Here is a 27,240-nt window from a genome sequence, read left to right on the forward strand (position 1 = left end):
ATGGTGCCACAAATATGTCTTTGGAATAAACTGTGTGAACTTTTCGTTCTGTTAGCAACTGAGAGCAAAACAAGATTGCTAACATTCAGTTAGCAGTTAGCAGGTTTGAAGAGGAAACATTTGCATTAAGTTATGAGACAGGAGTTAATGGTACAGATTTGTTGTTGTTTTTTTTTATCAAATGTGTGAACTTCTTTGCCCATTTGTGACCAAGCAAACGGGACAATAAGTTTATTTTGTGTGTTATTGTTCATGTCCGTGTGTTACTACAATAAGTTCTGTTGCTGTTAGCAAGCTTGTTAGCTTGGATAGTGTTGTTTTTTTTTACTGTCTTCAATAACTCTTTTATCAAATTAAATTATGTAAAATCCAGAGAACAAAAGTTAACAGGCCAGTACAAAAAACAGAAACTTGTGACTAGCACCATATGTTCCTCGTAGGCTAGTGAGTTTCTAGAACCAAATCTTTTATGAAGATGTGCAGATAAAGTTTGCCCTGCCACCTTCTGAAGTGACCAGACCTTCAGAGAATGAGTGAAAAGATAAACATTAGATGATAATTGATAATTATAAAGGGGCATGCCAACTTACAGCAAATTGCATAGCATATGTGGTCATCAGGTGGCCAAAACAGAAACACGCATACAAATTAACAACCTGGAGAAATACACTGTACTTCACTTCCTAAATCCCCGCTCTCACTTAGCCTGAAGACTTAAGATTGTTAGCAGACAAGAACAGAAATCCATTTCAGTTTAATTCCCAATGTGTATTAACTTGCCACAACCTGAGGATTAGGCAGTGACAGTCACTCTAAAACGCCTATTCAAGGCATACCTAAAGTAAATTGAAAGCTGTTCTTGAACCATTAGGAGTACATGCATAGTTTTGATCTCTTTTGAAAGGCAACACTCTGAAGTTTTTCCCCAATAGTCAGAATCACTGTAAGTGTTACTGGCATTGAGTAATAGAAGTTTGAAAACACTCAAGTAGAAGGTTTTTATTTCTGTCTGAATATATTTCTGCAAACAGGTGCCTGCAGATGACCTAGAGCTGGGACTTGTTAGCTGGAAAACACAATGGGACCACAGCATGGAGCCTTACCTGGTCCAAGTTCAAATTTAATAACAATACCAGAGAAAATAAATATTTTACACGTTTTTCTAAGGGTGTTTCTAGGCATCTTGCAAAAAAGGGCCATTTAGAGACACCAAATAACCCCTGCTTTAGAGTAACTGAAGCATAAACACATTATAGGGTGTTGTTCCCTTTTCAAAACTACACTTTGTGCATATAAAGGAGTCAAAACAAGTGCTATGGTGGAAAAACAGTTTATATAAAAAGTAACACACAGCAAACTATTTAAATTAATATAATTTTCATTTTATTTGAAGCACAAGTCATCAGCAGAATCTGTTCCTATTGGCTCAGTCTTTACACGAAAGAAGAGGGACAGGCACTTCCTTTCAACACGGACTCTCGTTGGCTATTGTAGACTAAGTACAGGACATTGAAGTTCCTATTGGGTCAAGTGAGGCGTCAATCAAAATGTCAGACTGCAGCCGCCATTTTGATACTGAGATGTGGCTAATATTTATATGCTAACTTGAGTTATGACGCAGAATACATTGGAAGATTAGGACATCTGCCAGCTAATTTGAAATGATGCAACAGCCTTTCATGGATATTTATTCATGTAATAATGTGTTTCGGACTAAATATTTTACTGGATTGGATCGACTGGACTTTTGTCAATGTAACAACAAAGTACTTACATTGTTAAGAAGTAAAAGCTAATTGGTCGTTCCATTGCAACATCAGCAGCAGCAGAGCTGCACCTCCGCCATTTTGGACTGAAGACAAGTACCATATTGATCTTAAATGCCGGTAAAATGTCCCACCCACAAAGAGCCATACATAAGTACAACAAAATTCTTTCTATTGTATTGTCATATATTTAATGCCTCTAACGAAATGGCCTGTGTTGAAAAATGAAAAAATATTATAAATATGCATACTATTATAATTATTTAGTAATATTTATTCATGATAGAATCAAAGTAAAAATTTGTAAAACATTCATTCAGAATTCAATTAATTAAACAACTAAAACTTTCAAATCATGGGTTCAGATTTACAAATTCTGAGTGTTCGAAATAGAAAGACATGACATGACATATAACTTATTGCCCCTCTTCACAGAGGAGCAAAAAGTGAGCAATGGACATAAATGGAAGCTAGAAAAATCCAGCACTCTTGAGATTTTGAGAAACCTTCCCTGGAAGTTAGTAAAAATAAAAAAAATGCTGAGAACCCCCTGCAGCCCTGTCAAGGACCCCTGGTGGTCTTTGGATCCCAATTTGGGAACCATTTTCTTAAACAACTCTATAACCACATTACAAAGAGGATAAAATGAGAGATGTCACAAGAATCAATACATAGATCCCATAGTTACATTGATACCAAATCTATACTAGCATTTAGAAAATGATTCTAATACCAGCGTTTTTAGTTATCAGTAGTATCAATGCCTCACTCTATGATGCAGTGTTGTTATTCTAATATAGCCAGAGTGTGTTTGTTTAAATGCTGAAACACTTAAAGTTTAAATCATACTAACAAGGTTGCAAACTAAAATGAGAGCACATAATCACACAGTTGAACTTGTTGTTACAGCATTTCATGTAATTCCTCTAATTGGAAATGACTATTTTTTGGGCTGCTTTGCTTTCTACTTGAAGGCTACAGGCCAATATTTAATTTGTAACTCTTATTCTAACACAGCCTGTTTGCTTAAACAATGAAACACACAAAGTTTCTGTTCAATTGTTAATGTTTGTAAAAAAAAGTTTTTAAATAAAGGAATGTTTCCTGAATGGGATTTCTGGTTTTTCCATCAAATCAGGTATTGAGAGTAGTCAGTGGTAATTCTAGTATGGTGACATAACTAGTATATACTGTAAGTGTCATACAATTTCCTGATGACTTATTTTGAGAAATATTCTATTGTACTTCTGATTTGGCTGTAAGATTCACCGATTTTGGGTTGCATAACATGAATTTGAATGAATGTGATGGTGTTTTCAGTCCAAAATGGCGGCGTTGCTACCACAGCGCCATCTAGTGGCGGTTGACAAAAAAGCACCAGAGTTATGCCTCCTGTGTTTCTATATTCTTTGGTAACAAGACCGTTTTTGTCAGAGTTGTATCAGTCAGTGGAGTAATATGAGGCTTCATAGGTGAGTAGCGTGAATTTTGTTATTGTTTGTTTGTTTGTTGGTGGTCTGACAGAGTCGCTGATTGTACTTGCTGTTGTGATTGTGTCTTGAAATGGTTTGCATCAATCGAATCACAAGAATCTTAGCTTTCAAAAGATGTGCTGCATGAGTACCCACTTAAAAAAAGGAGTTGTGAACATAGCATAGTTGTGCACTTAATACCATTAAGGGGTTAAAGCTGACATCCCATTCATTTTGATGTGTGCTCCTTTGATTCCAATTTAAACATAATTCTTTTTGGACAAATTATAATACAGAAAATAAAAAAAGATACTATACAGGCACTTACATATACATCCTTGCTGCTGACTATGATGAATACTGTAGATTTTGGTTAGAAAGAGCTGAAAATGTGTGTAAACTGAGTTTAGGCGGGTTTACATGTCTATTTCATGAGGGAAAATGTTGGCCTTTTTCTTTGTTGCTTTGGCAATAACATTGAACTTTGAAGACAATAAAGCCCATTGAATTGAGGGTGGCAGGCAGGAATTACAGACAGACGTAAACAAAGAACAAAATGTCTTGTACATCTCAGTATATTTAGTGTTTTAATCTGAGAGACTAACGCCTCCTTGTCTCTCTCGCTACTTCTCCCTTGCATTGCTCCTCTCTCTTGGGAGAGATGCTGTTGTGCCATGACTGCCAAAATAATATGTGTGGGAGGTGAGGTCCGCCTGGAGAGCCGGACGTGTTATGTATGTGTGTATTGGTGTGTGTGTTATGAGCAGGTTTGCTGTGTAAATCTTGAATTAGTTCTTCAGCTTTAGTTGGTGTTAGAGGGCCTGTGTGCATCTGAAAGTGAGCCAGTGTGTGTTATTGGATGCTATAGAGTTAATGGGTTTGTTAGTGGAGTAAAGGCTGATTTGTCACTGCGCGCAGTGTAATTAGAGTCAGGCTGTACATATTTAGAGCTCTAATTAACTTGTTTCAAGGTTCACCTACTGCATGTAACAAATCCATCCATAAGCCTAGACTGTCCTTGAGCTTCATATAACTGCATTTAAGTATGTATATATAAGTCTATCAATGCACCAAACAGTGTTATAAAACTGTTTGTTGAGGGTAGGGATGTTAATGGTTAACTGTTGACGTGTTAACCATCAAAAATATTTTTGACCGGTTACGCATGTCGGTCTATGGGTTACAGTTTGGTACATTTCTTGAATCATCCTTAACATTTGCAAAACAGTAAGTGCATTTCTCAAAACAATTCGTAGAAAGAACTCTATGCAATGGATTACCTGCAAAATCCTGTAATTTAAAAATCCTTAGTTTATCTCTCAAAAGTAAATATTTATGTCAATGAACATGTTAGTGCTATCAGAATGAGACTTCACACAGCTGATGGACTGTTAACATGCCTAGCATGCTAATCCTACGGTCTACCTGTAATAATCACCCAGTTGGTGTGCCAAATGATTGAGACCAATATGCTGATAATCACTGTGGTAAAGGGCGAGTGATTGAAAGAGCTAGTTCAGTATCTCAAATCCAAGTACGTTATGCCACCGAGAGCTACTGTGACTGAGCGCATTGAAAAAAACTTTGAGGTAAAAGTCAAGCTAACCAGGGCAGACAAGCTAGCTCTGACCACCAACTGCTGGATAGCTCTCACAAAGAGAGATAGATATAGATAGATGAGATAGATATAGATAGATAGATAGATAGATAGATAGATAGATAGATAGATACATACATACATACATACATACATACATACATACATACATATATACATATATACAACATGAGCACACCCCATAGGTTGGTATGGTAGGTCCAATTTAAACCTGTAACCTCAAACTGTGACAATTGCTTATACAATAAGCATGTTTTCTCTTTCAAATAAGTTTAGCTAACCCGTGGTTTGTTAAACCAAAACTAGGAGATTAAAACCCAGGTTTTAATAAACTGAAGTTATTCTTTAGAGCTATGATGAAACACTGCAACAACAACAACCAATTCCTGAACAACTAAAAATGCTCTCATTGGGTTAACTGTTCCTTGAAGCAAGGTAAGACAGGGTTTACTGTAGGTTTTCTAGACTATTAAGTATAATCCACCCACAGCATACAGTAAATGATTTTTCTGCTCGGAACTTTGATGCACAAAGCCATCTGATATATCAACATTATTAAAAGACATATTTACCAGCAGCAGTAAGGGATGAACCTCCATCATATCACATATGGACAACACTGAATGGCCAATATCTGATTTTTAATAAAAGGATAATATTGGCACAAATCAGTGAGTCATCTTCATCAGTGTAAGAGTGAACAAATAACAAAAAACAAAGATGAACAGCAGAAAGGGAAAAACACAACACTGACAGGGTACCACTGTTTATTTTAAGCATGTTAAGGTGACACAGAATTGGTTTCCCTGACCAGAATCTGAACTCAAAGAACAAAAACAACTTTTTGATTAGGAAGCATTACCAGGGCACAGGGGAACAGGAAACGCTTTTCAACCTCAACCTAAGAACACAACTTCAAGCATCCACTGCTCACATTGATGCTCAAAGAGCCATATTGGATTGATGCTTAATTACTAGAGGAATCAGACAAAATTGAGTGATTCACTCCTAAATCAAACACGCCGTGAACTGAATGCAGAAGGTCTCATCCTGACACGAATGTATTAAAAGTACAAGAGCTGCGCTGGGAATGATAATGTGAGGGGGACCGTGCTGCACCCGTGGCATGACTTCAAGTTGAAAGTGTAGTTTGAAAAGGGTATTACAATAATGGTTTCGGGATAGAGGGAGTTGGAGAGAGAGGTGAAATATAGATTTGAGGGAACAGAGGCAGGAGAAGTGGACAAAAAAGAAATGTCAGGTGGCTGCAAAGGAGACTGTTGCACAACTTGGACTGCTTTTTTCATTTATGAATGTCAAGTGGCAGATGAGAAGTCACTAATGTACCCCCAGAATTTCCATTTTTATCAGTTTTATGTGTGCAAATTTGTGTGTGCGCTACAGTGTTCACCTTGTTATTAAGGCTTGTTAAGTGATGCTGCCCATTGAGCCTGATCATATTCCCCAATGCTTCACACACACGCACACACACACACACACACACACACACACACACACACACACACACACACACACACACTTTTTCACACAGAGACCTTCAGCTTCTTATTGAGATGCTGGTTTGCTGTTCCAAAGCCGCCCACTCATCCGCCCTTTATCCTGCCGCAGGGCAGCTGTACCAAGCCAGCCCTGCTGCGTAGGCCAGAGAAGGTGTAAGGCAGTCACACACACACAAACACACACTGGGAACATAGCTGCGCACTACATCCAATCTTCAGCCACTGGGGGAGAAGAGATTACATGGTTATAACAGAGCTTGTGTAGTGTGTGTACGCATATAGGGTATAATAATACCATACCTAAGCTGACCTCATGTGTTCTAGGTAAGACCAGAACATTGGATGTTCCCTTAAATCCATTTACTTTCACCAGCATGCAAATGTTTATTAATTTGTGAAGCCTTAAATTTCCATAAAGTCATTTTGAGCTTAGGACGGCCATCTTATTTAACAGTTCAGGGTCAGTTTGGTGCAAGCTAAGGTCTAGTTTCACATTTCCATGGATGGAGTTCATCCAAACTCCAAGCTCAAAAGAGCATCAGTTCACAGACCAAAGTTTTTCCAAAAGTTTCATTGAATAGTACTGTTTAGATATTTTATTCATGAGAGTAGACTAACCTTTCAAAAACAGGGACCATGAAGTGCAACTCACGCCACAAACCAATACCAGCGTATCAGCCAAGCTGAGCTGCTTTTGTGCACAAACACTTTGGCTAATTGTCAAGATTTTGGAGGCTTTTGGTAAATCAGTTATTTTGATAGCTGTATGTACAGAACAGCACAACAGAATGCAAATATGCAGCCAACCCTTACAGCAAACTGTATTTGCATACTAATTTACCTGGGCATTATCATTAGCTTGACTGGAAACCATTATCAACTAGTACTGCTTTAGAATAGCTAATAGGCATTTACAGCTAATAACCACACAGGCATGCTCTTAAAATTTCTAATGAATATTCAGTTGTTTATATGAAGCTGCTTCCCCACCATGAGGCTCACACCAGTGATATCAAATACATAACGGTGTTCACTCGGTAACCAGAGGTGGTCATTTCTTTATTATGTGCCCATAAAAGCTTGGCAGCAGAGCTGGGAAGGACAAAACAGCGTCCCCATTATACTTGTTATTAACATGTGGCTTGTGTCCAGCTTGTGTCAAGAAAAGATTTAGTTGAGGAACATTTAATGTGCAATCACTTTCTCTAGGTATATTTATGGCCTGAAAGTTTCCAGCGACCTCTTCTTGCTTCCATTTTGACATTACCATTTTGACAAGTATGGCACTGTCCTAGCTGCCCTACCACCTGCCTGACTGGCATTTACTTTGACACTGTCACTACCAACTGTCACCACCTCTAGGGGTGTTTCCCAGCGAGCATCTGATCTGTAATATACTTATAGTTGATATTTTTACCTCTCTCACAGTCTAGGGTAGTTAGCGTTATTCTGTGTAAGGATGCATCAGTCAAGTAAGATTATATCACCTCCCTGTCATGTTAGATTTATCATACCTATGATTACCTGACTGCATAAAAGCATTCATAAATTTCTCCTAGTTGTAATTACAACTGGGACATATGTTATTTTTTTCCTAGCCTCTGGTTATGTGGCTAAATCTGGAAAATCAGGCAGTCCAAAGTTAGAAAATCTTAATAATAAGTCACATTTAAAATAGCACAAATCAGAAAAGTAATGTCTGGTGCTCTTCACTTGTGAATGATTTGTAAAGAACAATAAATAGAAATTAATCTGAAATCAGCAACATATGAGTATTTCCTGTATAAACAAAATGTTTTCACATTCCTCACATGGCATGAAAAGAAAAACGCCCTCTTCAAATGTTAAAACTAAATTTTTGAACCCATGTTGTTTAAATTTGTTGACTGTTTTTTGACACAGCCTGTGACTCAGCTGGGTTAAAATAAAAGTATGTTTTCCATATTAGGTAAATTATTAATGATAAGTTGAGGAATAGTTTGACATCTTGGGAAATAAACCTATTAGCTTTCTTGCCGCGTTTTTCGTAAGGGTCCTTTGAACAGGGCCAGCTAGCCCTTTTCCAGTCTTAATGCTAAGCTGAGCCAACAGGTTGCTGGCTGTAGCTACGTATTTAACAGACAAGAGATAACTTTTAGGAGTGATAACTTTTTAACAAATGACTAATAAACACTAAACCCAATACTCTCCTTTGGAGTCAAAAATGAATGCTCTCTGTTGTATTTTGTACTCTACATGTTAATGTTAATGTTATCTCCATGAAATGTGTCTGTTTGATTCAACTGACTATAAATTAGTAAGAAAAAAGCATTACATCATTTCTCCAAGTCTTGCACTTTTACATGTTGTCAGACATGGACAGCTTTATCAATTCCACTTGCAACACATACCCAATACTGTAACTGGCTCAACTAGCATCATGACTGCCTGGACTGATCATGAATGCCACATTTTGACCTGGGTTGTATTAGTGAGATTGATTGTCACGGTAATGATTTGTGTCTAGCAAGATCAACGATAAATGACAAACATGGCTTGAAGCGATAGACCTGCCCCGAGGTGCTTGTGCAAACACACAGGACTACTCTGATACACACACACATACAAAGACTACCAGCCAGAGGCCAGTGCTTGTCCAATCAATAGACGAATTAACAAGACAAATTAAATTTGTATAATTACAACACCCTTGCAGAATGAAAAAAGTTTACCAGCCGCAATAAGATAAGGATTGGCAGGTGTGTGTGCTTATTTATCATTCTTCACTTGAACCAAAAGGGGCATATTCTTAACGCTTAATATTGTTGGATATTTGTTCACATTGTGTCAGTATCAGAAAAGGGGGATTGACTAATAAATAAAGTCTATAAGGGGAAGAGAAGGGATCTAGCAGGCAATCGCACTCACAAACACACGATTTCACTTTGGCATTAAGTTCAATTTCCACAGAGCTGTTTTGGAGCTGTACCCCCCAGCTTAACACTGCAACGATTTTCAAATAGGAACTGCAGCTGGATGCGGAGATCCAATATGTGTTGGCTGCGGGGCTGGCTAGTTAGCTGACAGATCGTTTAACAACAAGACGCTCCATGCTCTGCACTCACCGCATTGCCTGCCTATTCGTACACAGTTTGACTTCTGTGGGCATTAGTGTATACTGTATGTGACTGCTTGTGTGTGGGTGATGGGTGGGTGTATGTGTGTAGCAGTTTGATTTGTAATGCTGTTTATGCGGTCCATATGCTCTCCATTTGACTCCTGTGTATCCTCAGGCCGTCAGAAGAGAAGGACATTTTTCATATTTAAGAGCACCCAACTCTGCGGGAGTTCAAACTCTCCTTGCACACAAGGCGTACCCTTTTATTCTCTCGCTCTCTCTCTCTGTCTTTTTCTCTCTCCCTCTGTCTCAGAGTAGGAAGTAATGAATTACGTATGAGTAGTGGAGAGGAAGCCTGGTCGTGTGAATGAGCCCTTTAAGAGCAAAGTCTTGTCCTAACCCTAGTACACTCAGAGCATTTAAAAGGCATGCCGCCCCCTATGAAGAGGCTCCCATTTGGCCTGCCAGCCCACTTTACTCCTAGCTTGCCTTTCCAACTGGCCTCTGTCATTCTTTTCTTTGTCTGTTTCTGTTTGTATGTCTCTGCATAGCTCTTTCACTCAGTTCAGTTCCATTCAACCTTTGCATCAAAAGAGAAGTTCAACAGTTATTATGCTAGTCGTCAGCATGTTTTTTATGTGTCTATGTTGCAGTAGGATTTTCATTACAAGATTTTCAATAGTTTATCTTACGGTTTAATGTATCACTGCAAATGAAAATCGTTCTGGAACTCAATCCATCTCTTCTCTAAATAGCTTTTCCTTGTCATGGAGGCCTGCTGGTTTCCCGTGCCCACGCTTCATGGATGTCTGCAATGTGACATAAAGCAGGCAGGCATCAACCCCAACAGCTGGGAGGAAGCCACAAATGGCCGCAGTGTTTGGAGACTGACTGTCACTGCAGGAACTTGCCGCACTGAGGAGAGGCGCACCTCCTTACTGCAGGAGAAGAGACAGAAGAGGAAACTGCGAACAGCAGCCTCCAGTCCTGTGCCAGGCCCATCTCCATTTGTCTACGCCAACTGCAGAAGAGACTCCCACTCCAGAGGGGGGCTGCACAGCCACAATCATCGATGCAACAAAAACTGATGACCCTTCACGCGCTCATTGTCAGCACTGAACGATGAATACTACTACTAGAATGAGCCCTTTATATCTACATAGGGAGCAGGTCCCCTTCAATGGAGGCCGCCATGTTGCACTGCCATTTTTCTGCAGTATCCCAGAATGGACAAACCAAACACTGGCTCTAGAGAGGACCTTTCACTTTTTTCATGAGTTTCGCAGCCAGTGTAGGTTCTGTCTAGTTTCTGGATGATACAAAGACAGCGCTTAGTAAAAATCTGTGCCCCTGATTCATTGCAGATTTTGAGAAACATCGTGGAGGGACAGTTCAAGTTCATAATGTTCTTTGATGGAGACAAAAAGCACTGAAGAAGCACACAGTTTTGAATGCAAGCCTGCTAAGCTCATTAACACAATAACAGCAAAATGACGAAATCAATCAGGAAAATAAAAACCTTGATTCACACTCCATTGGTGACGATAGGGAATTCTGTCTTTCTTTTTTCCATCTGTCTGCTTTCTATTTGTCCTCTCCTTGATCTGGCATCATGTTCTTCTCTGCTCATCACCTTCTGTTTCTCTTTTGTCTGCATTGTTCATTTCTCATTTATTTCAGTCACTGTCCGTCATCCCACCTATCATCTGTCATCTCGCAGCTTGGCCTTCTTCTCGGCTTTGTTCTAATTCACTCTTGCTCCTAATCTTTCCCTTTTAAGTGTTCAATCTTACTTCTCTCCCTCACCTCCTCCTTTTTTCTTTCTGCCTCACTTTTGGCTCTTACATCTCTTCGTTGCTGCCCCTCGCTTCTTATTATCTGTCTTCACTTCTCCCCTGTGTTCCTCCTTTGAGACCTCTGAAGTCTGTCTTCATCTCCTGGGAAAATGTCACGTCAATCATGAGAAGAAGGCTCCTCAGCCGTGCCAGACAATCGGTTGGTCAGTCTACCTTTTAACTGCTACTGATTGTCTTTTTTTTGCACATTTCTACTAACATCTAGCATACATGTGTCTGTATGCATTTACATGAATTCACGTGTACAAGTATTCATGTCTGTGAAAAGGTCTTTTTTGTCAGGCTTACGCAAGTGTCTTTTGTGGCTTTGAGTGTACTGCCAGCTCTGACATATCTGGCTACCCCAGTGGGGGTGTAAAAGGAGGGCTTGGGCTGATTTTGTTAGCATACACTGGGGTTCAAGAAAGAAAAAAATTCCCCTGAGGGTGGGGAGTGAGCAGCCTGAAGAATGAAAATCGAAAGACTGAGATGTGTGAGATAAAGAAGGAAAAAAGGTGAGAGTCCCAAGTGGGACAGTAAATGAGAGAAGAGAGTGAATGAGGCAACTGAGATGTGGGGGAGAGAGGTAGAGCCTAAAAATGACAATGGATAAGTTAAACAAAGGAGGGACCTTTTTGATTGAGTTGATATATATGGAATTTACTCTCTTCTTTCGGTCAATTTTCTGGCCTCAGCCAATATATTAAAATTAATTGGATCATTCCTGAAGCGCAGCAGCAACTCATCTTGGTGTTGGAGCCAACTAAATCAACTTGCAGGTAATTGAAGGAAATTTAAGGGGAAAAGAGAGGCTAACAACAAACTTGCACTCACTGTGGCTTAAGAAATGACATTGCCGGGGCTTTGGATTTTTTACCTATTTGAGAGGCAGCATAATGAAGTACGGGACACTCGTCGCAAATGCACATCTCAGCCTCAACGAGGCAATTAGAGAAGAGCAGCATCTCATGCGCTCAACAACATCTAATTTCTTCTGGGTCAAGGTGAAGATGCAGTGAGATCCATGACATGAAATAAGTGGTAATAATGCCATTGCACACAAACATTAAGTACTGACACATCTCAACACACATCAAAAAGTAAGCCTGATTTCTGGTTTCGCAATGGCGCAGTAAAAAGCAGAATGTCAGTAGAAAGCGTTTGTGAGGTATTTGAAAGCAGCACAATGTAAAAATGTCAATTAGGGTGAAAAAGTTAATGAAAGGGTGAAGCAAGGCATGAGGTAAAAGAGACATGAGATGAAAGAGTGCTGATAGACAGACTGACATCGCAAGAGATGCAGCAGAAAGAATGACGAAAGCTCAGCTGAAGTCAGACACGGTGGAGTGAAGAGCAGTGAGAGTGGAATGTGATTCTTGTCAGCCTCTTTTGACTTCCAACTTCTACCGACTCAAGCACAAAGACAAATGTCACAGTGCAGAAGTTAGCAAAATTCAAGAGTTTTGTCCCTAGTTTTGTGGTGTTAATTATCATTTCTAGCATATAATATAACTACCTCCGTTTTTCTAGAGGAGCGCCAAATGAGACCCCTCAAAGTGAAACATAAGAACAAGATAATTTAGTGGAAATTGTGGCAAAGTGTGTGTGAGTGTGTAGCTTCAGTGTGGCTGTGGGGGAAATTGGGAACAATGTGCTATTGGACATGAACTGTGACAGTCTATTATTATTTTTAATTGAATACAGCCAACAGAGACATACTGCTGGCTTGACATAAGCCATAATTTCAAAACAACATAATTACAACTTATTTACTGAGAAGTCACTGCAGTCAGAGTTGCGTTTTTTTTTCATCCCATTTCATGATTTCAATGTTAAAATATCACTCCATGCATTTGCCTCAGACTTTGCTTTAATTTAATTCTACTTTTTTCTCATTGCCGCAAGAAGCGCTGTATAGTATGTTACAGAGTGAATTGTCCTTCATATAATAATAGCTGCATGATAATTTTCGGAAAGACTGAAGTACACTCGCTGTTCAACATGATGGACTACATTACCGAAGGCAGCTTCTCACTGTGGAAAACACATGAGTGGATGTAGATTTTTCATGGGCAATAATAGCAACAGGAAGAAACTAAAAGTACTAGTTTTATGCTTTTAACTTCATAAAAATAGACCCAAGAGAATATTTGAACACTCTGTGGAGGCCATTATAGGGCTAAAAATAATTCAGTCATTGGCCATAATAGAAACCTTGTTTTGTTAAGTGAAGAAACTGACGTTTAGAAAGTTGCTTCTCAGTTCTGATATAGTCTCTGAATACAAGCTGCTGAAGCATGAAGTCACTGCAACCAGGACAGTGGAGGCAGAAACATTAAGATGCTCATTGTTCAGAGTTATGTGCCTGCATGAACTTTTGAAGTTCAGCACATGACAATGGATTGCCAATGCTGGCCAGTAGACATGCGTTCCTATGATTCCTTACACATGGTGCCGAGCACACAAGCAGTCTTAACCACTTCATTAACTTTTAATTTCCCATTTGAGTAAGTCAGAAAATAGAATGCAGTAACATTTGTCTGGTGTTTGTTGACTGTCATGAGATGTGAAAAAAAAACATGATGACAGGTTTTGCTCATTAAAGCTAATATACAGAAAAATATTAGCAATTTGGCAAGTCAGTGTATACTGTACCGTATAAGATATGACACTACACACTACTCACTTCTTTGGCATTCATCGGTCTGTTACGATGGTTTCAGTACAGTTTAAGAGAGTTGAGTACCATTACCAAATACCGGTTGTCAACAGTTTCATACCAAAAATACTGAAACCAGCTTTCAAAACTCCACACTGTTTACAAGCTAATGATTTCAAAGAAAGTAATCTCACCTCTCACCAATCCTCCCTCTCTTCTCTCTTTCTCACTCTCTCCATGTAGAGCTAATAGATGGGACCCCCACCTTGAAAATCAACCATGGCTCTGGCACAGCGGTGCTACAGTTGCCTGGCAACGTGAACGTGGCAGACAGGCGGTGGCATCGCCTGGATGTCCGCAGCAACAGCAAGGTGAGACACTTCAACCATTTAACACCAACCACCATTTATTTAGCAAATAAGCTCAGAGTATATTCACACTGAGCTAAACCGGCACATGAAAAACCTGTTTTTATGTAGGGGGGGGGGGGGGGTTTCAGTGTCTCAATTTCATCACTAAAGTCAAAAAAAATGTTTCTGCATTAAAATTTACTTTGACTTTTAAATAGATGTAAGATGTTCAGAAAATAAAAGCTGTCATTCATATGAACAGCTTAATTTATCTCCTTTTCTGCCATATCATCTTAGCTAATCACTTATGCAAGGGAATAAATTAATGGTGTAACTGTTTCCACTTTGATTATCTAAAGTTATTATCTGTCTTTGAAAGGGATTGTGGTGCATTTCAGCTACAATTATGTAAATTCCTCTTTATGTCTTTTGGGACTGTGCATATTTTAAAGCAGATAGCACCTCTTAAATAAGTGACAGACACCAGCAAAAAAGAGTAATGTTTTTCATTCAGTAACACACTACTGCTGTGGCACTGAACTTGACCTGTGTTGGCTTGACAAAGTGGTAGCTTTACACTTATTGAACATCCAACCACACCTTTGGCCTAAGTTGGATATCACCTCATGCACCCTGCAGGTAGTTCTGAATGAATCCGGTTTTGACAGCTATGGGAATTTATGTGTTGCAGACAAATTGATACACTTCTTGATACATTCAAGATGCATCAAGATCCAGCATGAATTGTTTTGTAATCCACTTAAATTGAAATTGTAAAGGGAGATTTCCAGCCCTAGAAAAGACAACAAAACTTTGATCAACTTTGATGCTGATTTAGTCTGCTGCTTTTGGAAAAAATGGATATGTTGGTCATGTTGCTGTAGCAGCAGGGTGCGATTTGCTGGTGGGGGACGGTGGAGATTTAAGTTATTTTTATCCGCAGTGGCGATGAAAATTTATCCCCCTCATGATGGTTTATGCTGCTTCACCTGTAGACCATGTAAAATATCTAAAATAAAAATAGGCTATTTTGAAAAAATCCAAGTAAAGCACTAAATGGACTTTCACTGTAAGCGCTTGTGTGACAATAAAGATGACACTGCGTCTGGGCTATGTGATGACGCAGTAAATTGACCGGGGGTTGCCTCCATCCCTTCTCGGAGATTTGCAGACATGTGGGTATAAGAGGGGCGACACACTGTGTATGATCCCTCCACGGGAAAGCATAAAAAGAAGACAGAAGTCCATCATCAAAGCAGACTGTTTTCTTAGTTAGGTAGGCATATACTGTAGCCTATTTATTTTGTGATGACATCAAGTTGTGCTATTGCATGTTGTGATTATTTTCTACTCAGTATTGAGGTTTGCTGCGCGCTGCGCATGGAACTGAATTAGAGAGTAACCTGCATTTTAGACCCTATTTTCCCATCATTTAGGGTCTAAGTGACTAATGGGGACAAACATCATTGGGATTGGTACAGTATTAAGTAACATTGCTTCAACTGGTGGCTGCAAAATGGGCTGCCGTGTAATCCTTGGGGGTAAATGCACTCATCAAAGTATGTCCACTAAAAGTTCTTGTTTTTGCAACTGACAGGCTCAGAATGTTATTAGAAGTTTCTGACAATGAAAGTAAACACAGGGACTAGCCGTGTTCAGATGACCGAAACACATTTTTAAACCAAGTGTAACGCCTGGGACACACTGGATGTGTGAGCAGCGTGTGTGCGTCGCGGAACCTCTTGCTTTTCATTTTGGCGAGGCTGCTGTGTCGCGTCATCTAGAGATTTGAGGTCTCGCCTATTTTCTCCACGTGATGCGCACGGTTCTCAGCAGAAATAGACAGGGAACACAAAAGAAAGATAGGGCTGCCAGTGGCAGAAGCACCACAGCAGACACGCTTGCTGTGTGGACACTGCAAGCGTGAGAGACGCAGCAGTTCAGCGACACACGCACTGCTGAGTTTCACGCATCCAGTGTGTCCCAGGCGTAAACAGTCTCTGAATCTGTGAGGATTACCCTAACCCTAACCCTAACCCTAACCCTATCTAAGGAGGCTTGAATTTAGGGCAACTGGACTTCTTGGATGTAGATACCTCTCATCCAAGGGGCTTCTCCAGTTCTAACTAACTGGTAGGGAGTTCCAGGTATTTAACCTCTGTTAGGTCATTATCAAGGCTGTTGATACCACTTGGTTTGTTAGTGCTCCTGGCTGTTGTAATGACTGTCGTTAGAGTCGTTGGAGTCTTAACAACTAAATAGCCTTAGCATGCTATTTACATCAAAGTAGAGAAACCATCTATCAACAGAGGAGGAGGTCTACGACACCACTTAACCCCCACTTACAACGCTGTCCTTTCATCCCTTCCCAGGAGACTTAGGCCCTGCTTACACCTGGCATTAACATGCGTCTTGGGTGATCCAATCACAAGTGGACAGTTCTTCGTATTTCTGTTCACACCTGATATTAACATGCGTCTCCACATACATCTTGAGTGACCACTTGTGATCGGATCTCACTTTCCTGCTCTATATGCAAATAAACACATACATCATTTCCGTTTGCAAAGACCACATTCACTGTTGTTATTAACCAGTGGGAGGCCCATGAATCTATGGGGCCAGAACAATGACATTTACATTTTGGCATCGAAAATAAAATTTGGCATTCAAAACAAAACCTGAACTGAAAAAGAAAACACGGACATTAAAAAATTACAATCTTACAATTTTATTATCTTATTTTATTTTTATATTTTTTGCATGATGATGTGCTTTTCAATGTCAATCTTCCGATTTTTTCTTCATGTCTGTCTTTCTTCAGGGACAGATTTTTTTTATGCTATCAGTATTTTTTCAGTGTCGCTGGTTTTCAGTTTCAGCTTTCTCTTTTTCAGTTTCAACTTTCTGTCACATTTTTTGGCGTAGGGAGGAGGGCCCTTGCTGGGCCTACATTGCCCAGTGTGCCTTGCGATGCGACGCAGATTGGATATCCCAGAGTGAGGTGTCATGGTGGAGATTTTGAGCCAGACTGTTGTAGTTTTCACTCTAGGACTGTTAATATCTCACTTTATTAAGATTATATATTTTTTCAGGCAAGAAAGTAACCATGTAGATTCCAAATATGTGGTCAGTTAATTCAAATAATGGCTGTTTGTAAATCTGCTGCAACGTTTTCAGAGATGTGAGGAGCCGCTGGCCAGGTTTTCTTTTTCAGTTCAGGTTTTGTTTTAAATGCCAAATCTTATTTTCGATGCCAAAATGTAAATGTCACTGTTCTGGCCCCATATGTACCCTCCGTCCAAAGCTGTGTTGAACTTGTTTGATAACAGGATAAAAAAATATACGATGCATTGTGTGCCCCTCAAAATAATCAAACATCCGTCCTATTGATTTGCTCTAGTGCTGCCTCAGAACATATATGTGTAACAAATATGGACTTATATGCAGCGATCTCCCCGCAGCTGTGTCTCTCCATTGAGAGACGCTGTGCGCACTTACGCACAAGGCACAGCAGCATAAATTCATTGATTATTTAAATCTCCGACATACTGACAGGATCAGTCAGGATCTAATGTTAATGAATGCTCTGTGTTTTTCTACACATCCAATAGGTCAGCTGTTACACACACACAGTCCAGGTTCATACTGTTTGGAGGAAAGCAGCCATCCTCTTGGTAAATCCTGAGGTCCATTATGTGGAGCAGCACAGCAAAACTAAAAACTGTAGTTATCAACAGGACAAAGGAAACTATTCAGCAACATTTAGCTTCTGAAATATTTGTTTAGACAGACAAGTGAAAAACAAGTTATTCTCTGGTTTTGATTCGTTGATTTGATGGGGAGGATGGGTTAGGATTACGTTTTGTTTTTTTTTTATTCACATGAAAAACAAATTAAGGCGTTTCTTTTTCCTGTTATCAAATACATTGAACACAGTTTTGGACCAGGAGGAAGCAATGCAATTTCCATGCCCAATCTGCAGGAAAATAGAGGACGTCAGTTGAGTAGGCGGTCCTTCATGTGGCCCCGGACGCATTGCGTTTACACTGCTAAATGAATGTGGCCACATGGGGCCCAGACCACCTCCGAATGTGGTCTGAGTGACCGGATCTCAATGCGTCTTCATACATCTTGGGTGCGTGATGTCCACTTGTGATCGGATCACCCGAGACACATGTTAATGCCAGGTGTAAACAGGGTCTTAACAACCATTCACATTTGGCCTAATGACAATTTGACTGTCGTTTACACTTGGCCTCAAGTGACTCCAATGACTCTAACAATGGTTTTACAACAGTCAGGAGCAGTAACGAACCAAGAGGTATCAATGACCTTGATAAGGACCCCACGGAGGTTTAATACCTGGGACTCCCCGCCAGTCAGTTAGAACTGAAGAAGCCCCTTCAAGTATCTACAACCAAGAAGTCCAGTTGCCCTCGATTCAACCCTCCTTGGAAAAAGAAGGAGGCTGTTATGTGGCTGCTAAACCACTTTTCATTGAATTTGTGCATATCTCAGAACAAGTAATGCACAGATGGTGAGGTTGAGTTTAACCTTTCCAACTGTTTAATACCTTGTGCAGACCTGACAAACAGGGTTTGGTTTTGCTTTAGTAAATCAGATACAAGTTGCTTCTTCAATTCAGCTTTATATCTTGTAGCACCACATTCTCTTTACCACAACTCTTGCCCCAAATATATGAACTAAATGTGTAAATTTTTATTTGCTCTATTTCTGCATAAATATGACCTAAAACGTGATCAGATTTCCATGCAAGTCCTAAAACTGATAAAGAGACATCAATTAAACAAATGAGACAACAATCTTACACATTTCAGTGTTTCTCCCAGAATTTTTTTCAGGCCCAGTGGTATGCACCAAAAAAGCCTAAAGAGACAATGCATTCATATCGCATCAAGAGTTTCCCAGGAAACGACACAGAGGTTGACTCATATCTCAGAACAGTGCTGCACATAGGCTCCCAAATGCAAATGATTATCGATTTCCGAATGAATGGATATTTGGCGTTATTTTTGGCAATAAAGAAAAGATTTTTTTGGTCTGGTGGGGCCTCTTGTTGGCCTGGTGGCCCACCAGGCCTGTACAATTATAAGGGAAACACTGCGTTTGTTTATTTACTGAGGAAAATGATCCAATGTTACATATTTGTGTGTGGCAAAAGTATGTAAACCTTGAGGATTATCAATTCATTAGAAGGGGAAAATAGAGTTGGGTGTTTCAGTCAATGGGATGACAATCAAATGTGAGTCTGGGAGGCCTTATTTAAAGAAGAGAAATCTGAGTCTTCTCTATCAAAGTCTGAGCTTCACAACACAGGTATGTGGAAGTGTGTCATGGCTCGAAAAAGGGAGATTTCTGAGGATTTTAGAAGAAGAGTTGCTGATGCTCACCAAACCGGAAAGGGTTACAAAACCATTTCTAAATAGTTTGGACTCTACCAGTCGACTGTCAGATTATGTACAAATAGAGGACATCCAACACCATTGTTACCCTCCCTAGGAGTGGTTGACCAACAATGATCACACAAAGAGCAAGGCATATAATAAACTGGGAGGCCACAAGGGGCCCCAGGGTAACATCTAGAAAACTAAAGGCCTCTCTTGCAGTGGCTGCAATCAATGTTCATGAGTCCACCATCAGGAGAACATTGAACGTCAATGGTGTGCATGGCAGAGTTGCAAGGAAAAAAGTCACTTCTCTCCAAAAAGAACATTGCTGCCGTCTACAGTTTGCTCAAGACCACATGGATAAGCCAGAAGGCTGTTGGAAAAATGTTCTGTGGATGGATGAGACTAAAATCGAATTTTTTGGCTTGAATGACAAACGTTATGTTTGGCAATGAGCAAACACTGCATTCTAGAACCTTAACCCATCTGTGAAACAAGGTGGTGGTATTATCATGGTTTGGGCTGCTTTGCTACCTCTTGACCAGGACGGCTTGCAATCATTGATGGAACTGCGAGTTCTTAGTTGTAACAGCAAATTCTATAAGAAAATGTCAAAGTATCCACCTGTGAGCTGAAGCTCAACAGAAAGTGGGTCATGCTGTAATACAACTCTAAACACACAAGTCACTCTACTGAAGAATGGTTAGAGCAGAAGTTAATGTTTTTGAATGGCCGAGTCAAAGTCTTGACCTTAATCATAGAATTGCTATGGAAGGACCTGAAGTAGGCAGTTCATGCAAAGAAGCCCACCAACATCCCCGAGTTGAGCCTGTTCTCTAAGAAGAAATGGGCTGAAATTCCTCCAAGCCGATGTGCAGGATTGATAAACAGTTGCTGGAAACATTTGTTTGAAGTTATTGCTGCAAAAGTGGGTCACACCAGTTACTGAAAGCAAGGTTTCACATACTTTTGCCTCATACAAATATGTAAGATTGGAGAATTTTCCTCAACAAATAAATGAAAAAGTTTAATGTTTTTGTCTCATTTGTTTAATTGGGTTCCCTTTATGAAGTTTTAGGATGTGTAAAAATCTAGTCACGTTTTAGGTCATATTTATGCAGAAATGGAGAAAATATTAAAGGGTTTACAAACTTTCAAGCAGCACTGTAGGTAGTGAGACAAAAATAGATTCTCCCTGTTGAATTAAATCTGAAAACCAATGGCAAGGAATGGATCAGGCAATTCTAGATAAGTCTAATTACAGCAAAAAGTCCTGCTGAGCTACCCGACCTTGATAGTGCCAAAGGTAAACCACATGTCACATTTTCAAACTAGATGCTCTTATGTGTTGTAATTAATTTGTGAATACCGTCATGAATAATCAACATAATTACATTTTCATCAACTGTAACATCACAAATTGGGTTCCAAAATGTCACAGATTCCAAATATCACCCATTTGGCCCCACGCAAGCCTATTTAATACCATTATTTCTCAGGGATCCAAATGCGGAAGATGTTAGTTGGTGATTTACTATTATAAAAGTGTCTGCACTGTACAGTACAAAGGGAAATAATAGTGGTGAGAGTGAGACGAATGATTGCAATAGCCCTGCTTTGACATTCTCTACCCAGGATAATTTCAAGTGAATTAAATTAGAGTGAAATTAAGCTAATCTTCATTTGACTGAGGACCGCCTGGAGCTCTTCACCTCCAAGGACTCACACATAACCACTGCCTTATAGTTCTTGCCCCTCTTGAATATCAGGAAGAGAGCCAGTGACCCTATTTTTAGAGTCTTTGATATAATTCAGCCTGAAAGCTTCAAGCCTTACAGTCTCACTGTGGGTTCTGGACACCTTAAAGCAGCTGGATTAGATATGTCTCAACAATGTTTTGAGAAACTCTGTAGATGAGGACACTTCAGTAAAGACAGGGGAGTCAGATTTTTGTCAGCACTCTGACAAAAAGCCTTTTTAAAACATAAAACTGAATAATCACGCTTAAGTCACACTTATATTTCCTTCATTTAGCCAGTAAATCAAAGACCCCTAATGTTCCTCTAAACCCCCCTCCCCTCCCCGGACAACCACTGCTCATGGTACCTTTAGTGCAGGCTAACCATTGACTGTATATAAATATGGACGACATGACAGCTCCCCAAAAGTGAATCCAAAACATCTCGATCACCCCCTGCTGGCTGGCTGCAGTATAGGCCATAAATCCCACCTCCTCCATGTTAGCAGATGGGACATGAGCCAAACTAAAATATCAAAGTACACATCAAATAAATGTCTCCCAAAGGTGGATTCAGTCATTTTAGGTAGTTGTTATCACGCTGAAATATGTTCATGTGCTCATTGTTCTGATACAATTGTTTTTAGTTATTTGACAATATAAAAAGGGGGTGTAATGTCATGATTGACAGCTGTGACAGCCCCTTTCAAACCTCCATCAGGAGGCGGGATAGCTGCAGGGGCGTGTCCCTCGGGCCATCATCCTGCCGCCCGACTCTACTGCGCAAACTCTGGCTCCAAATGATGTCACACAAGCAAGATGGCAGTTCCTGGAAAGGAGATATTTTGGCTTCGCTTTTGCATAGCAGTTTTCACTTTTGCATACTGTCAATGAGGCTAACCCTGACTATGCCATTAGGATCCTTGCCTTTGTTCTAGTTTGACACTGAAGTGTGCGTATATGATTTATTTCCTATACTACACTGTACCAATTGTGACGAAAAAAACACATAGGCGTTTTGTTCATCTTTTTTATTTTTAAAATTTCTTTTGAATGAATGGAAAAAAATGCTTCCGGGTCAGCTTCACATTGACACATGCATAAACACGAACTTCATTTGCTCAGTATTGAGAATGTCAGCAGCCAAACAAATACATGAATGCACTGGGAATTGGGGTGAATCAACAGTGTTCAGAATTGCATGAATACAATAATGCATTGAGACTTTTTGTTATTACAACAGGGATTATTCTGAATCACAACAGTATTATACTGCATTACATGTGAATCTATTCATTTGTCCTGAATAGTCAGCAGCAGCTTATCCAACCTGGTTGTATGACAGCGTGAGATCAAAAGCAGCAAGGACAGAGCTGCCGTCTGGAGATTTACTGTGCGATTCAGCAGCCAAGAGTCTACCCATGAGCAGTGTTTTTCTAATATTATACAACAAAGTTTAGCCATGAATCAGATATTACCCAACCAAAGCATTTGTTCTTGTCTGAAACAGGAGGGTAGCATTGCCATTGAAGGATGTAAAGTCTTCTGAAACTATGGTCTGAGAACTTGTTAAGAAACTGAAATTGTTTACATAATGTTGTAATTGATGTTTAATCCCACAAACAGCCACCGTTTATGTGACACCATTAGCCTAATTGATGCTAATGCGCAATCAGCTGGCACATCAAGTATATATTAGCTGCTGTTTTCCAACACATTCACCTCCCGTTGATGCTGGTTTTAAAGTAAAACTGAATGCTTGGAGTAGCAAACATGCCTCTGTCATTTTAGTGTGAAGAATAAAATGTACAGTATGTATACACCCATGGATAAGATGTGGCATACACAATCCAATAAATAATCATTGGCCTAATACAATATAAAAATACACCAAAGTGTACCAGCACACTTTTTGCCTCTGTCATTGTTGGAGTAGCTTTACTGTCATTGTTTAGAGTAAATGCACTTTCATTCCTGTAGCTTATTTAGGAAAAAAATGATACATGATTACCCTTTAGTTCACTTAATTTTCACACTGATGAACCAAGAGCTGTAAACATGAAGTCATACAGACTGATGAGTAACTCATTGATTGGACAGTTTTGGTAAGTGTCACCATCATAGTCTGCTCTACATTGGGAAAACCACTTGTTATGACTGACAGAGATTTATGCTGCACATTACTGCAACCATATTTTTTTTATCTCTAGTGTCACAAAGAGTTTATAAAAACAAACTAATTATGAGCATTAGTAGTTAGACTGTAACTTGGTTTTGATTATAAAAAAAATAGTGACAAACAGATGGAACAAAAACAGGCATTTTATAATGTTATATTATGGGGGGATGGTCATTATTTGGTTGTGAGGTTTCACTCATTTTTTATCAGGGAACAGCTAAAATACATATGACACAAGCTCAACATGCCTCAATTCTTACTGTCGGTCTGCTTTCATTTCACACCACAAAAAGGAACCAAACCAACCAAGTCCACCTGAAAAAGAGGGTCTTGGTCAGGTTGTTTAGTCGGCACCAGAGTTCAACTGACAGCTTTCACATCAACTCAAATGAGCCATACTAAACAGGCAATACACACCATAGTTGGTTTGAAACAAAGCAAACAGACTAGGTAGGAAAGCACCTTCAGTCTACTTCAAAGCAGACTCTATTGCAATGTGTGTGTGGTGTGAGAGCAACCAGAACAACCACACTCACCATGTGAGAGCAGGGATTTTCCCTTTGATTTATTTATTTATTTATTTTCTTTATTTAACCGGGTAAAGTATTGAGAACAAATCTTTCACAATACAAGATGGACTGACTGTGCCAAGATGGCCAAGATGTTTTGTAATGACTGACTGTGCCAAGATGGCACAGTCAGTCATTACAAAACAAATTTAAACAGCCACAAAAGAAGATTACAGAATGATAATAAACAGTGTGTAGGAGTGTCTATTTATGGATATATCTGTCAAACAACAGGAATATATTAACAGTGGTGAAAATATCCATAGAAGCAGATGGTAAAAATTAGTAGCAGTCACAAGAATGCACAAGAGTATAGTTCAGTATATTAATGAAGTGTGGTAATGTGGTAAGGTTGGTGAGGTGAGGTTGTGTTTTTTCAGGTCATATTGCAGTGTGTTCCAATTAAAGGACGCGGCATGTTGGAAGGATTTGGAGCCAGAATTAGTGCAGGTTGACGGAACCTTGAGCGAGATGAAGTTGTTGGAACATAAGCTGTAGGTAGACTGTGAGATGGAGAGGAGCTTAGGAGCTTATATGTCCAATCAGGATGTTGTAAATAAGCGTATACTAGTGTTTTACCGACAGAATGAGAGAGGTGGGACGTCAGATTTGGTGTACAGTGCTCAATGGTGGGTATGATAAGGGGCCCCTGTAGCAAATCTGAGGACGGAGTGAAGTAATATGTCGAGCTAGGCCAGGAGACTTTTAGAAGCAGAGTGGTAAATGGTGTCACTGTAGTCAAAAAGTGGCAGTGTGCAGGATTTAATCAGGGGGATTTTGGAAAAGGGATTTGTTCCTGTACAGGAAACCAAGGAATGATTTAGAGTACATCGGAGAGTGAAATGGAGTTAAATTACAGGTATATTAAGGTTGTGTCCTACTCTATGTATTTTGGTAGTTCCTAATTAAAAATGAACATAAATAAACATATAGGGTTCAGTAAAGTACAACAGTGAAACTTAAAAATGAGCCAAAATACAGGTGTGAAAACAACCTTCCTTACACTGTAGCACGTTTAATAATTGTAGACAGCATTATCCAAGAAAGACTTTTTAGTAATCCAAAGCTGGTATATGTCTTAAATCAATGTCTTACAGGAATTAATAACTTTAGATATCCAACGCTTATGGCAACCATTACAGAAATGTCATGAGTGACACTTGTGTGTTTTGGACAAACAATTTTTCCCTGGTTGTATTCATATATGAAAGCTTTTCCCACCAATGTGAAAAAAATGAAATTGTGTTTTGACACAATACTAATGGCTGGCTCTGGATGCTAAAATACTGGCACATATACAAGCTTTTGATATCTACCAGAGCAGTTGTGATGATTTTTGGTGCCAGGTAAGGTCGTCAATGGGCCAAATTGTGAAAAAGCATATACAGTCCTTTAAATGGCCCTGTACTATTATAAGACTACCGTTAATAACCTGTCCGCAAAGATTAGGTCATACATTTTAAATGGAAATGTTAGTGTCTAACCTTATTTCTTTAACTATTGTATTTACCTTTTTGTTGTTGTTTGTGTAATCACATACTTTACTATTTACAGAAGAATCTTAAATGAGAGTAAAACAGTGGATGGAATAATCGACTCAAGCTGATTTGAAATATTTAGTTGTGGCTTCTGCTCAGCCCACCCTCCTCTTTACTTTCAAATACACCAATTGCACAACTATTGAATCATGCTGGTTTAACCTTAGATCTTGTTGTTTGTTTGTGCTGTCACAACCTTGCTCATAGGCCATGATATGAGGAGACACACCATATTAAAGGTTTTAACAAAAGTAATTTATTTAATGAAACTGAGATTAACTAAACATATAACTAAAGTACACAAGAACATGGAGTGTGGAGATCAGTGGAAACAGTAGTGTAGGATGTGCGTAAGAGTGAAGATAGTGTATGTATGTTGTAAGGTGTATAACATAACATAAAAGGGATCTAAGGCTGCAAAAAAAAACAGGTGCCTGCAGGGAAAGAGAGAGAGAGAGATAACGTGTGAGGAGCATCCAGGACTTTGTTGACTGAGAACACCAAGCCCAGGTGTTCCCAGTTGGCACTGATAATCCTCCTGAAACAAAAAAGTCAGGTGAATCATAAGAGCACTGCTGACCAGAACACAGCAGGGATTGCCAAAGTGCATTAACAAAGGACATAGCAGGCAGCAGCTGAGTAATATGCACTAATGAAAGAAATGTGAGTCATACAGGCAGTACTACCATAGTAATCATGACAAAAAAGCACTTGACAGCAACAGGGGGCACACTCATAATGCAGAGAAAAGGGGACTTTATTCATTCATTTCCTTTCTTTGACAACAGTAGCTCTATACAGCATGTTCTTCTGTGTGCTTCTCTCCAGGAAGTGCGTTTCACCCTGGATCGCTGTGCAGGGGCAGCAGTGATGGAAATGGAAGGACTGGGCAGCTGGCTGACCACCGAGGACCACTCCTCCTGTGAAGTGACCGGCATCACACCCAACACTGACAGGTACACGCACATGCACACCTTACTTATTGAGAGACCGGTGTGACTTTTTGTGTGGAAATATAATGTTTATATCAGAGTTATTGAATTTGCTTTTAACAGGGCACAGCCATACTGATTGTGGATTCTTACAGATTTTTTCCTGTAATTATAGAACCAAAAATAAGCCCTGTATTGTACAAGAAATCATTCCTGCAGCACCTAATATTAATTTTAAATGTCTCAGTGAAAGCCTATTTACTTTCTTCTTAGTGAATATACATAGTGATGTCTGGAGTACATCTGTCTTTTACCCTTTTTTTAAGATGATTTTTGGCAATTTTTGCCTTTATTTCATAGCTGAAAATGTAGAGAAACAGGGTGGACAGAGGGGTATTAAATACAATAAAGGTCTGGTTACCGAGGCACCCCTCCTTTTAACTTTTCATTGTGTTCTGGTGTTCATCTAAAAAAATAATTAAATTAAATTATTGTTGCTCTCGTCTCCCATTACTGATGCAGTGGAGTCCATACAGCCAGAAACCAAACCGAGTTT

General features: G+C 39.5%; 1 protein-coding gene across 1 annotated transcript in view; it reads left to right on the top strand.

Moving 5' to 3' along the window:
* LOC137187452 (neural-cadherin-like) overlaps positions 1-27,240 on the top strand; it is a 265,262-nt gene that overhangs the window by 166,115 nt on the left and 71,907 nt on the right. Inside the window, exons 27-28 of the mRNA XM_067596339.1 lie at positions 14,211-14,338; positions 26,581-26,708. Of these exons, the coding sequence (XP_067452440.1) occupies positions 14,211-14,338; positions 26,581-26,708 (256 nt within the window). The remainder of the gene's footprint in view (positions 1-14,210; positions 14,339-26,580; positions 26,709-27,240) is intronic.

The sequence above is a fragment of the Thunnus thynnus genome, chromosome 1, assembly GCF_963924715.1.
Source record: "Thunnus thynnus chromosome 1, fThuThy2.1, whole genome shotgun sequence".
In the NCBI taxonomy this organism is placed as follows: domain Eukaryota; kingdom Metazoa; phylum Chordata; class Actinopteri; order Scombriformes; family Scombridae; genus Thunnus; species Thunnus thynnus.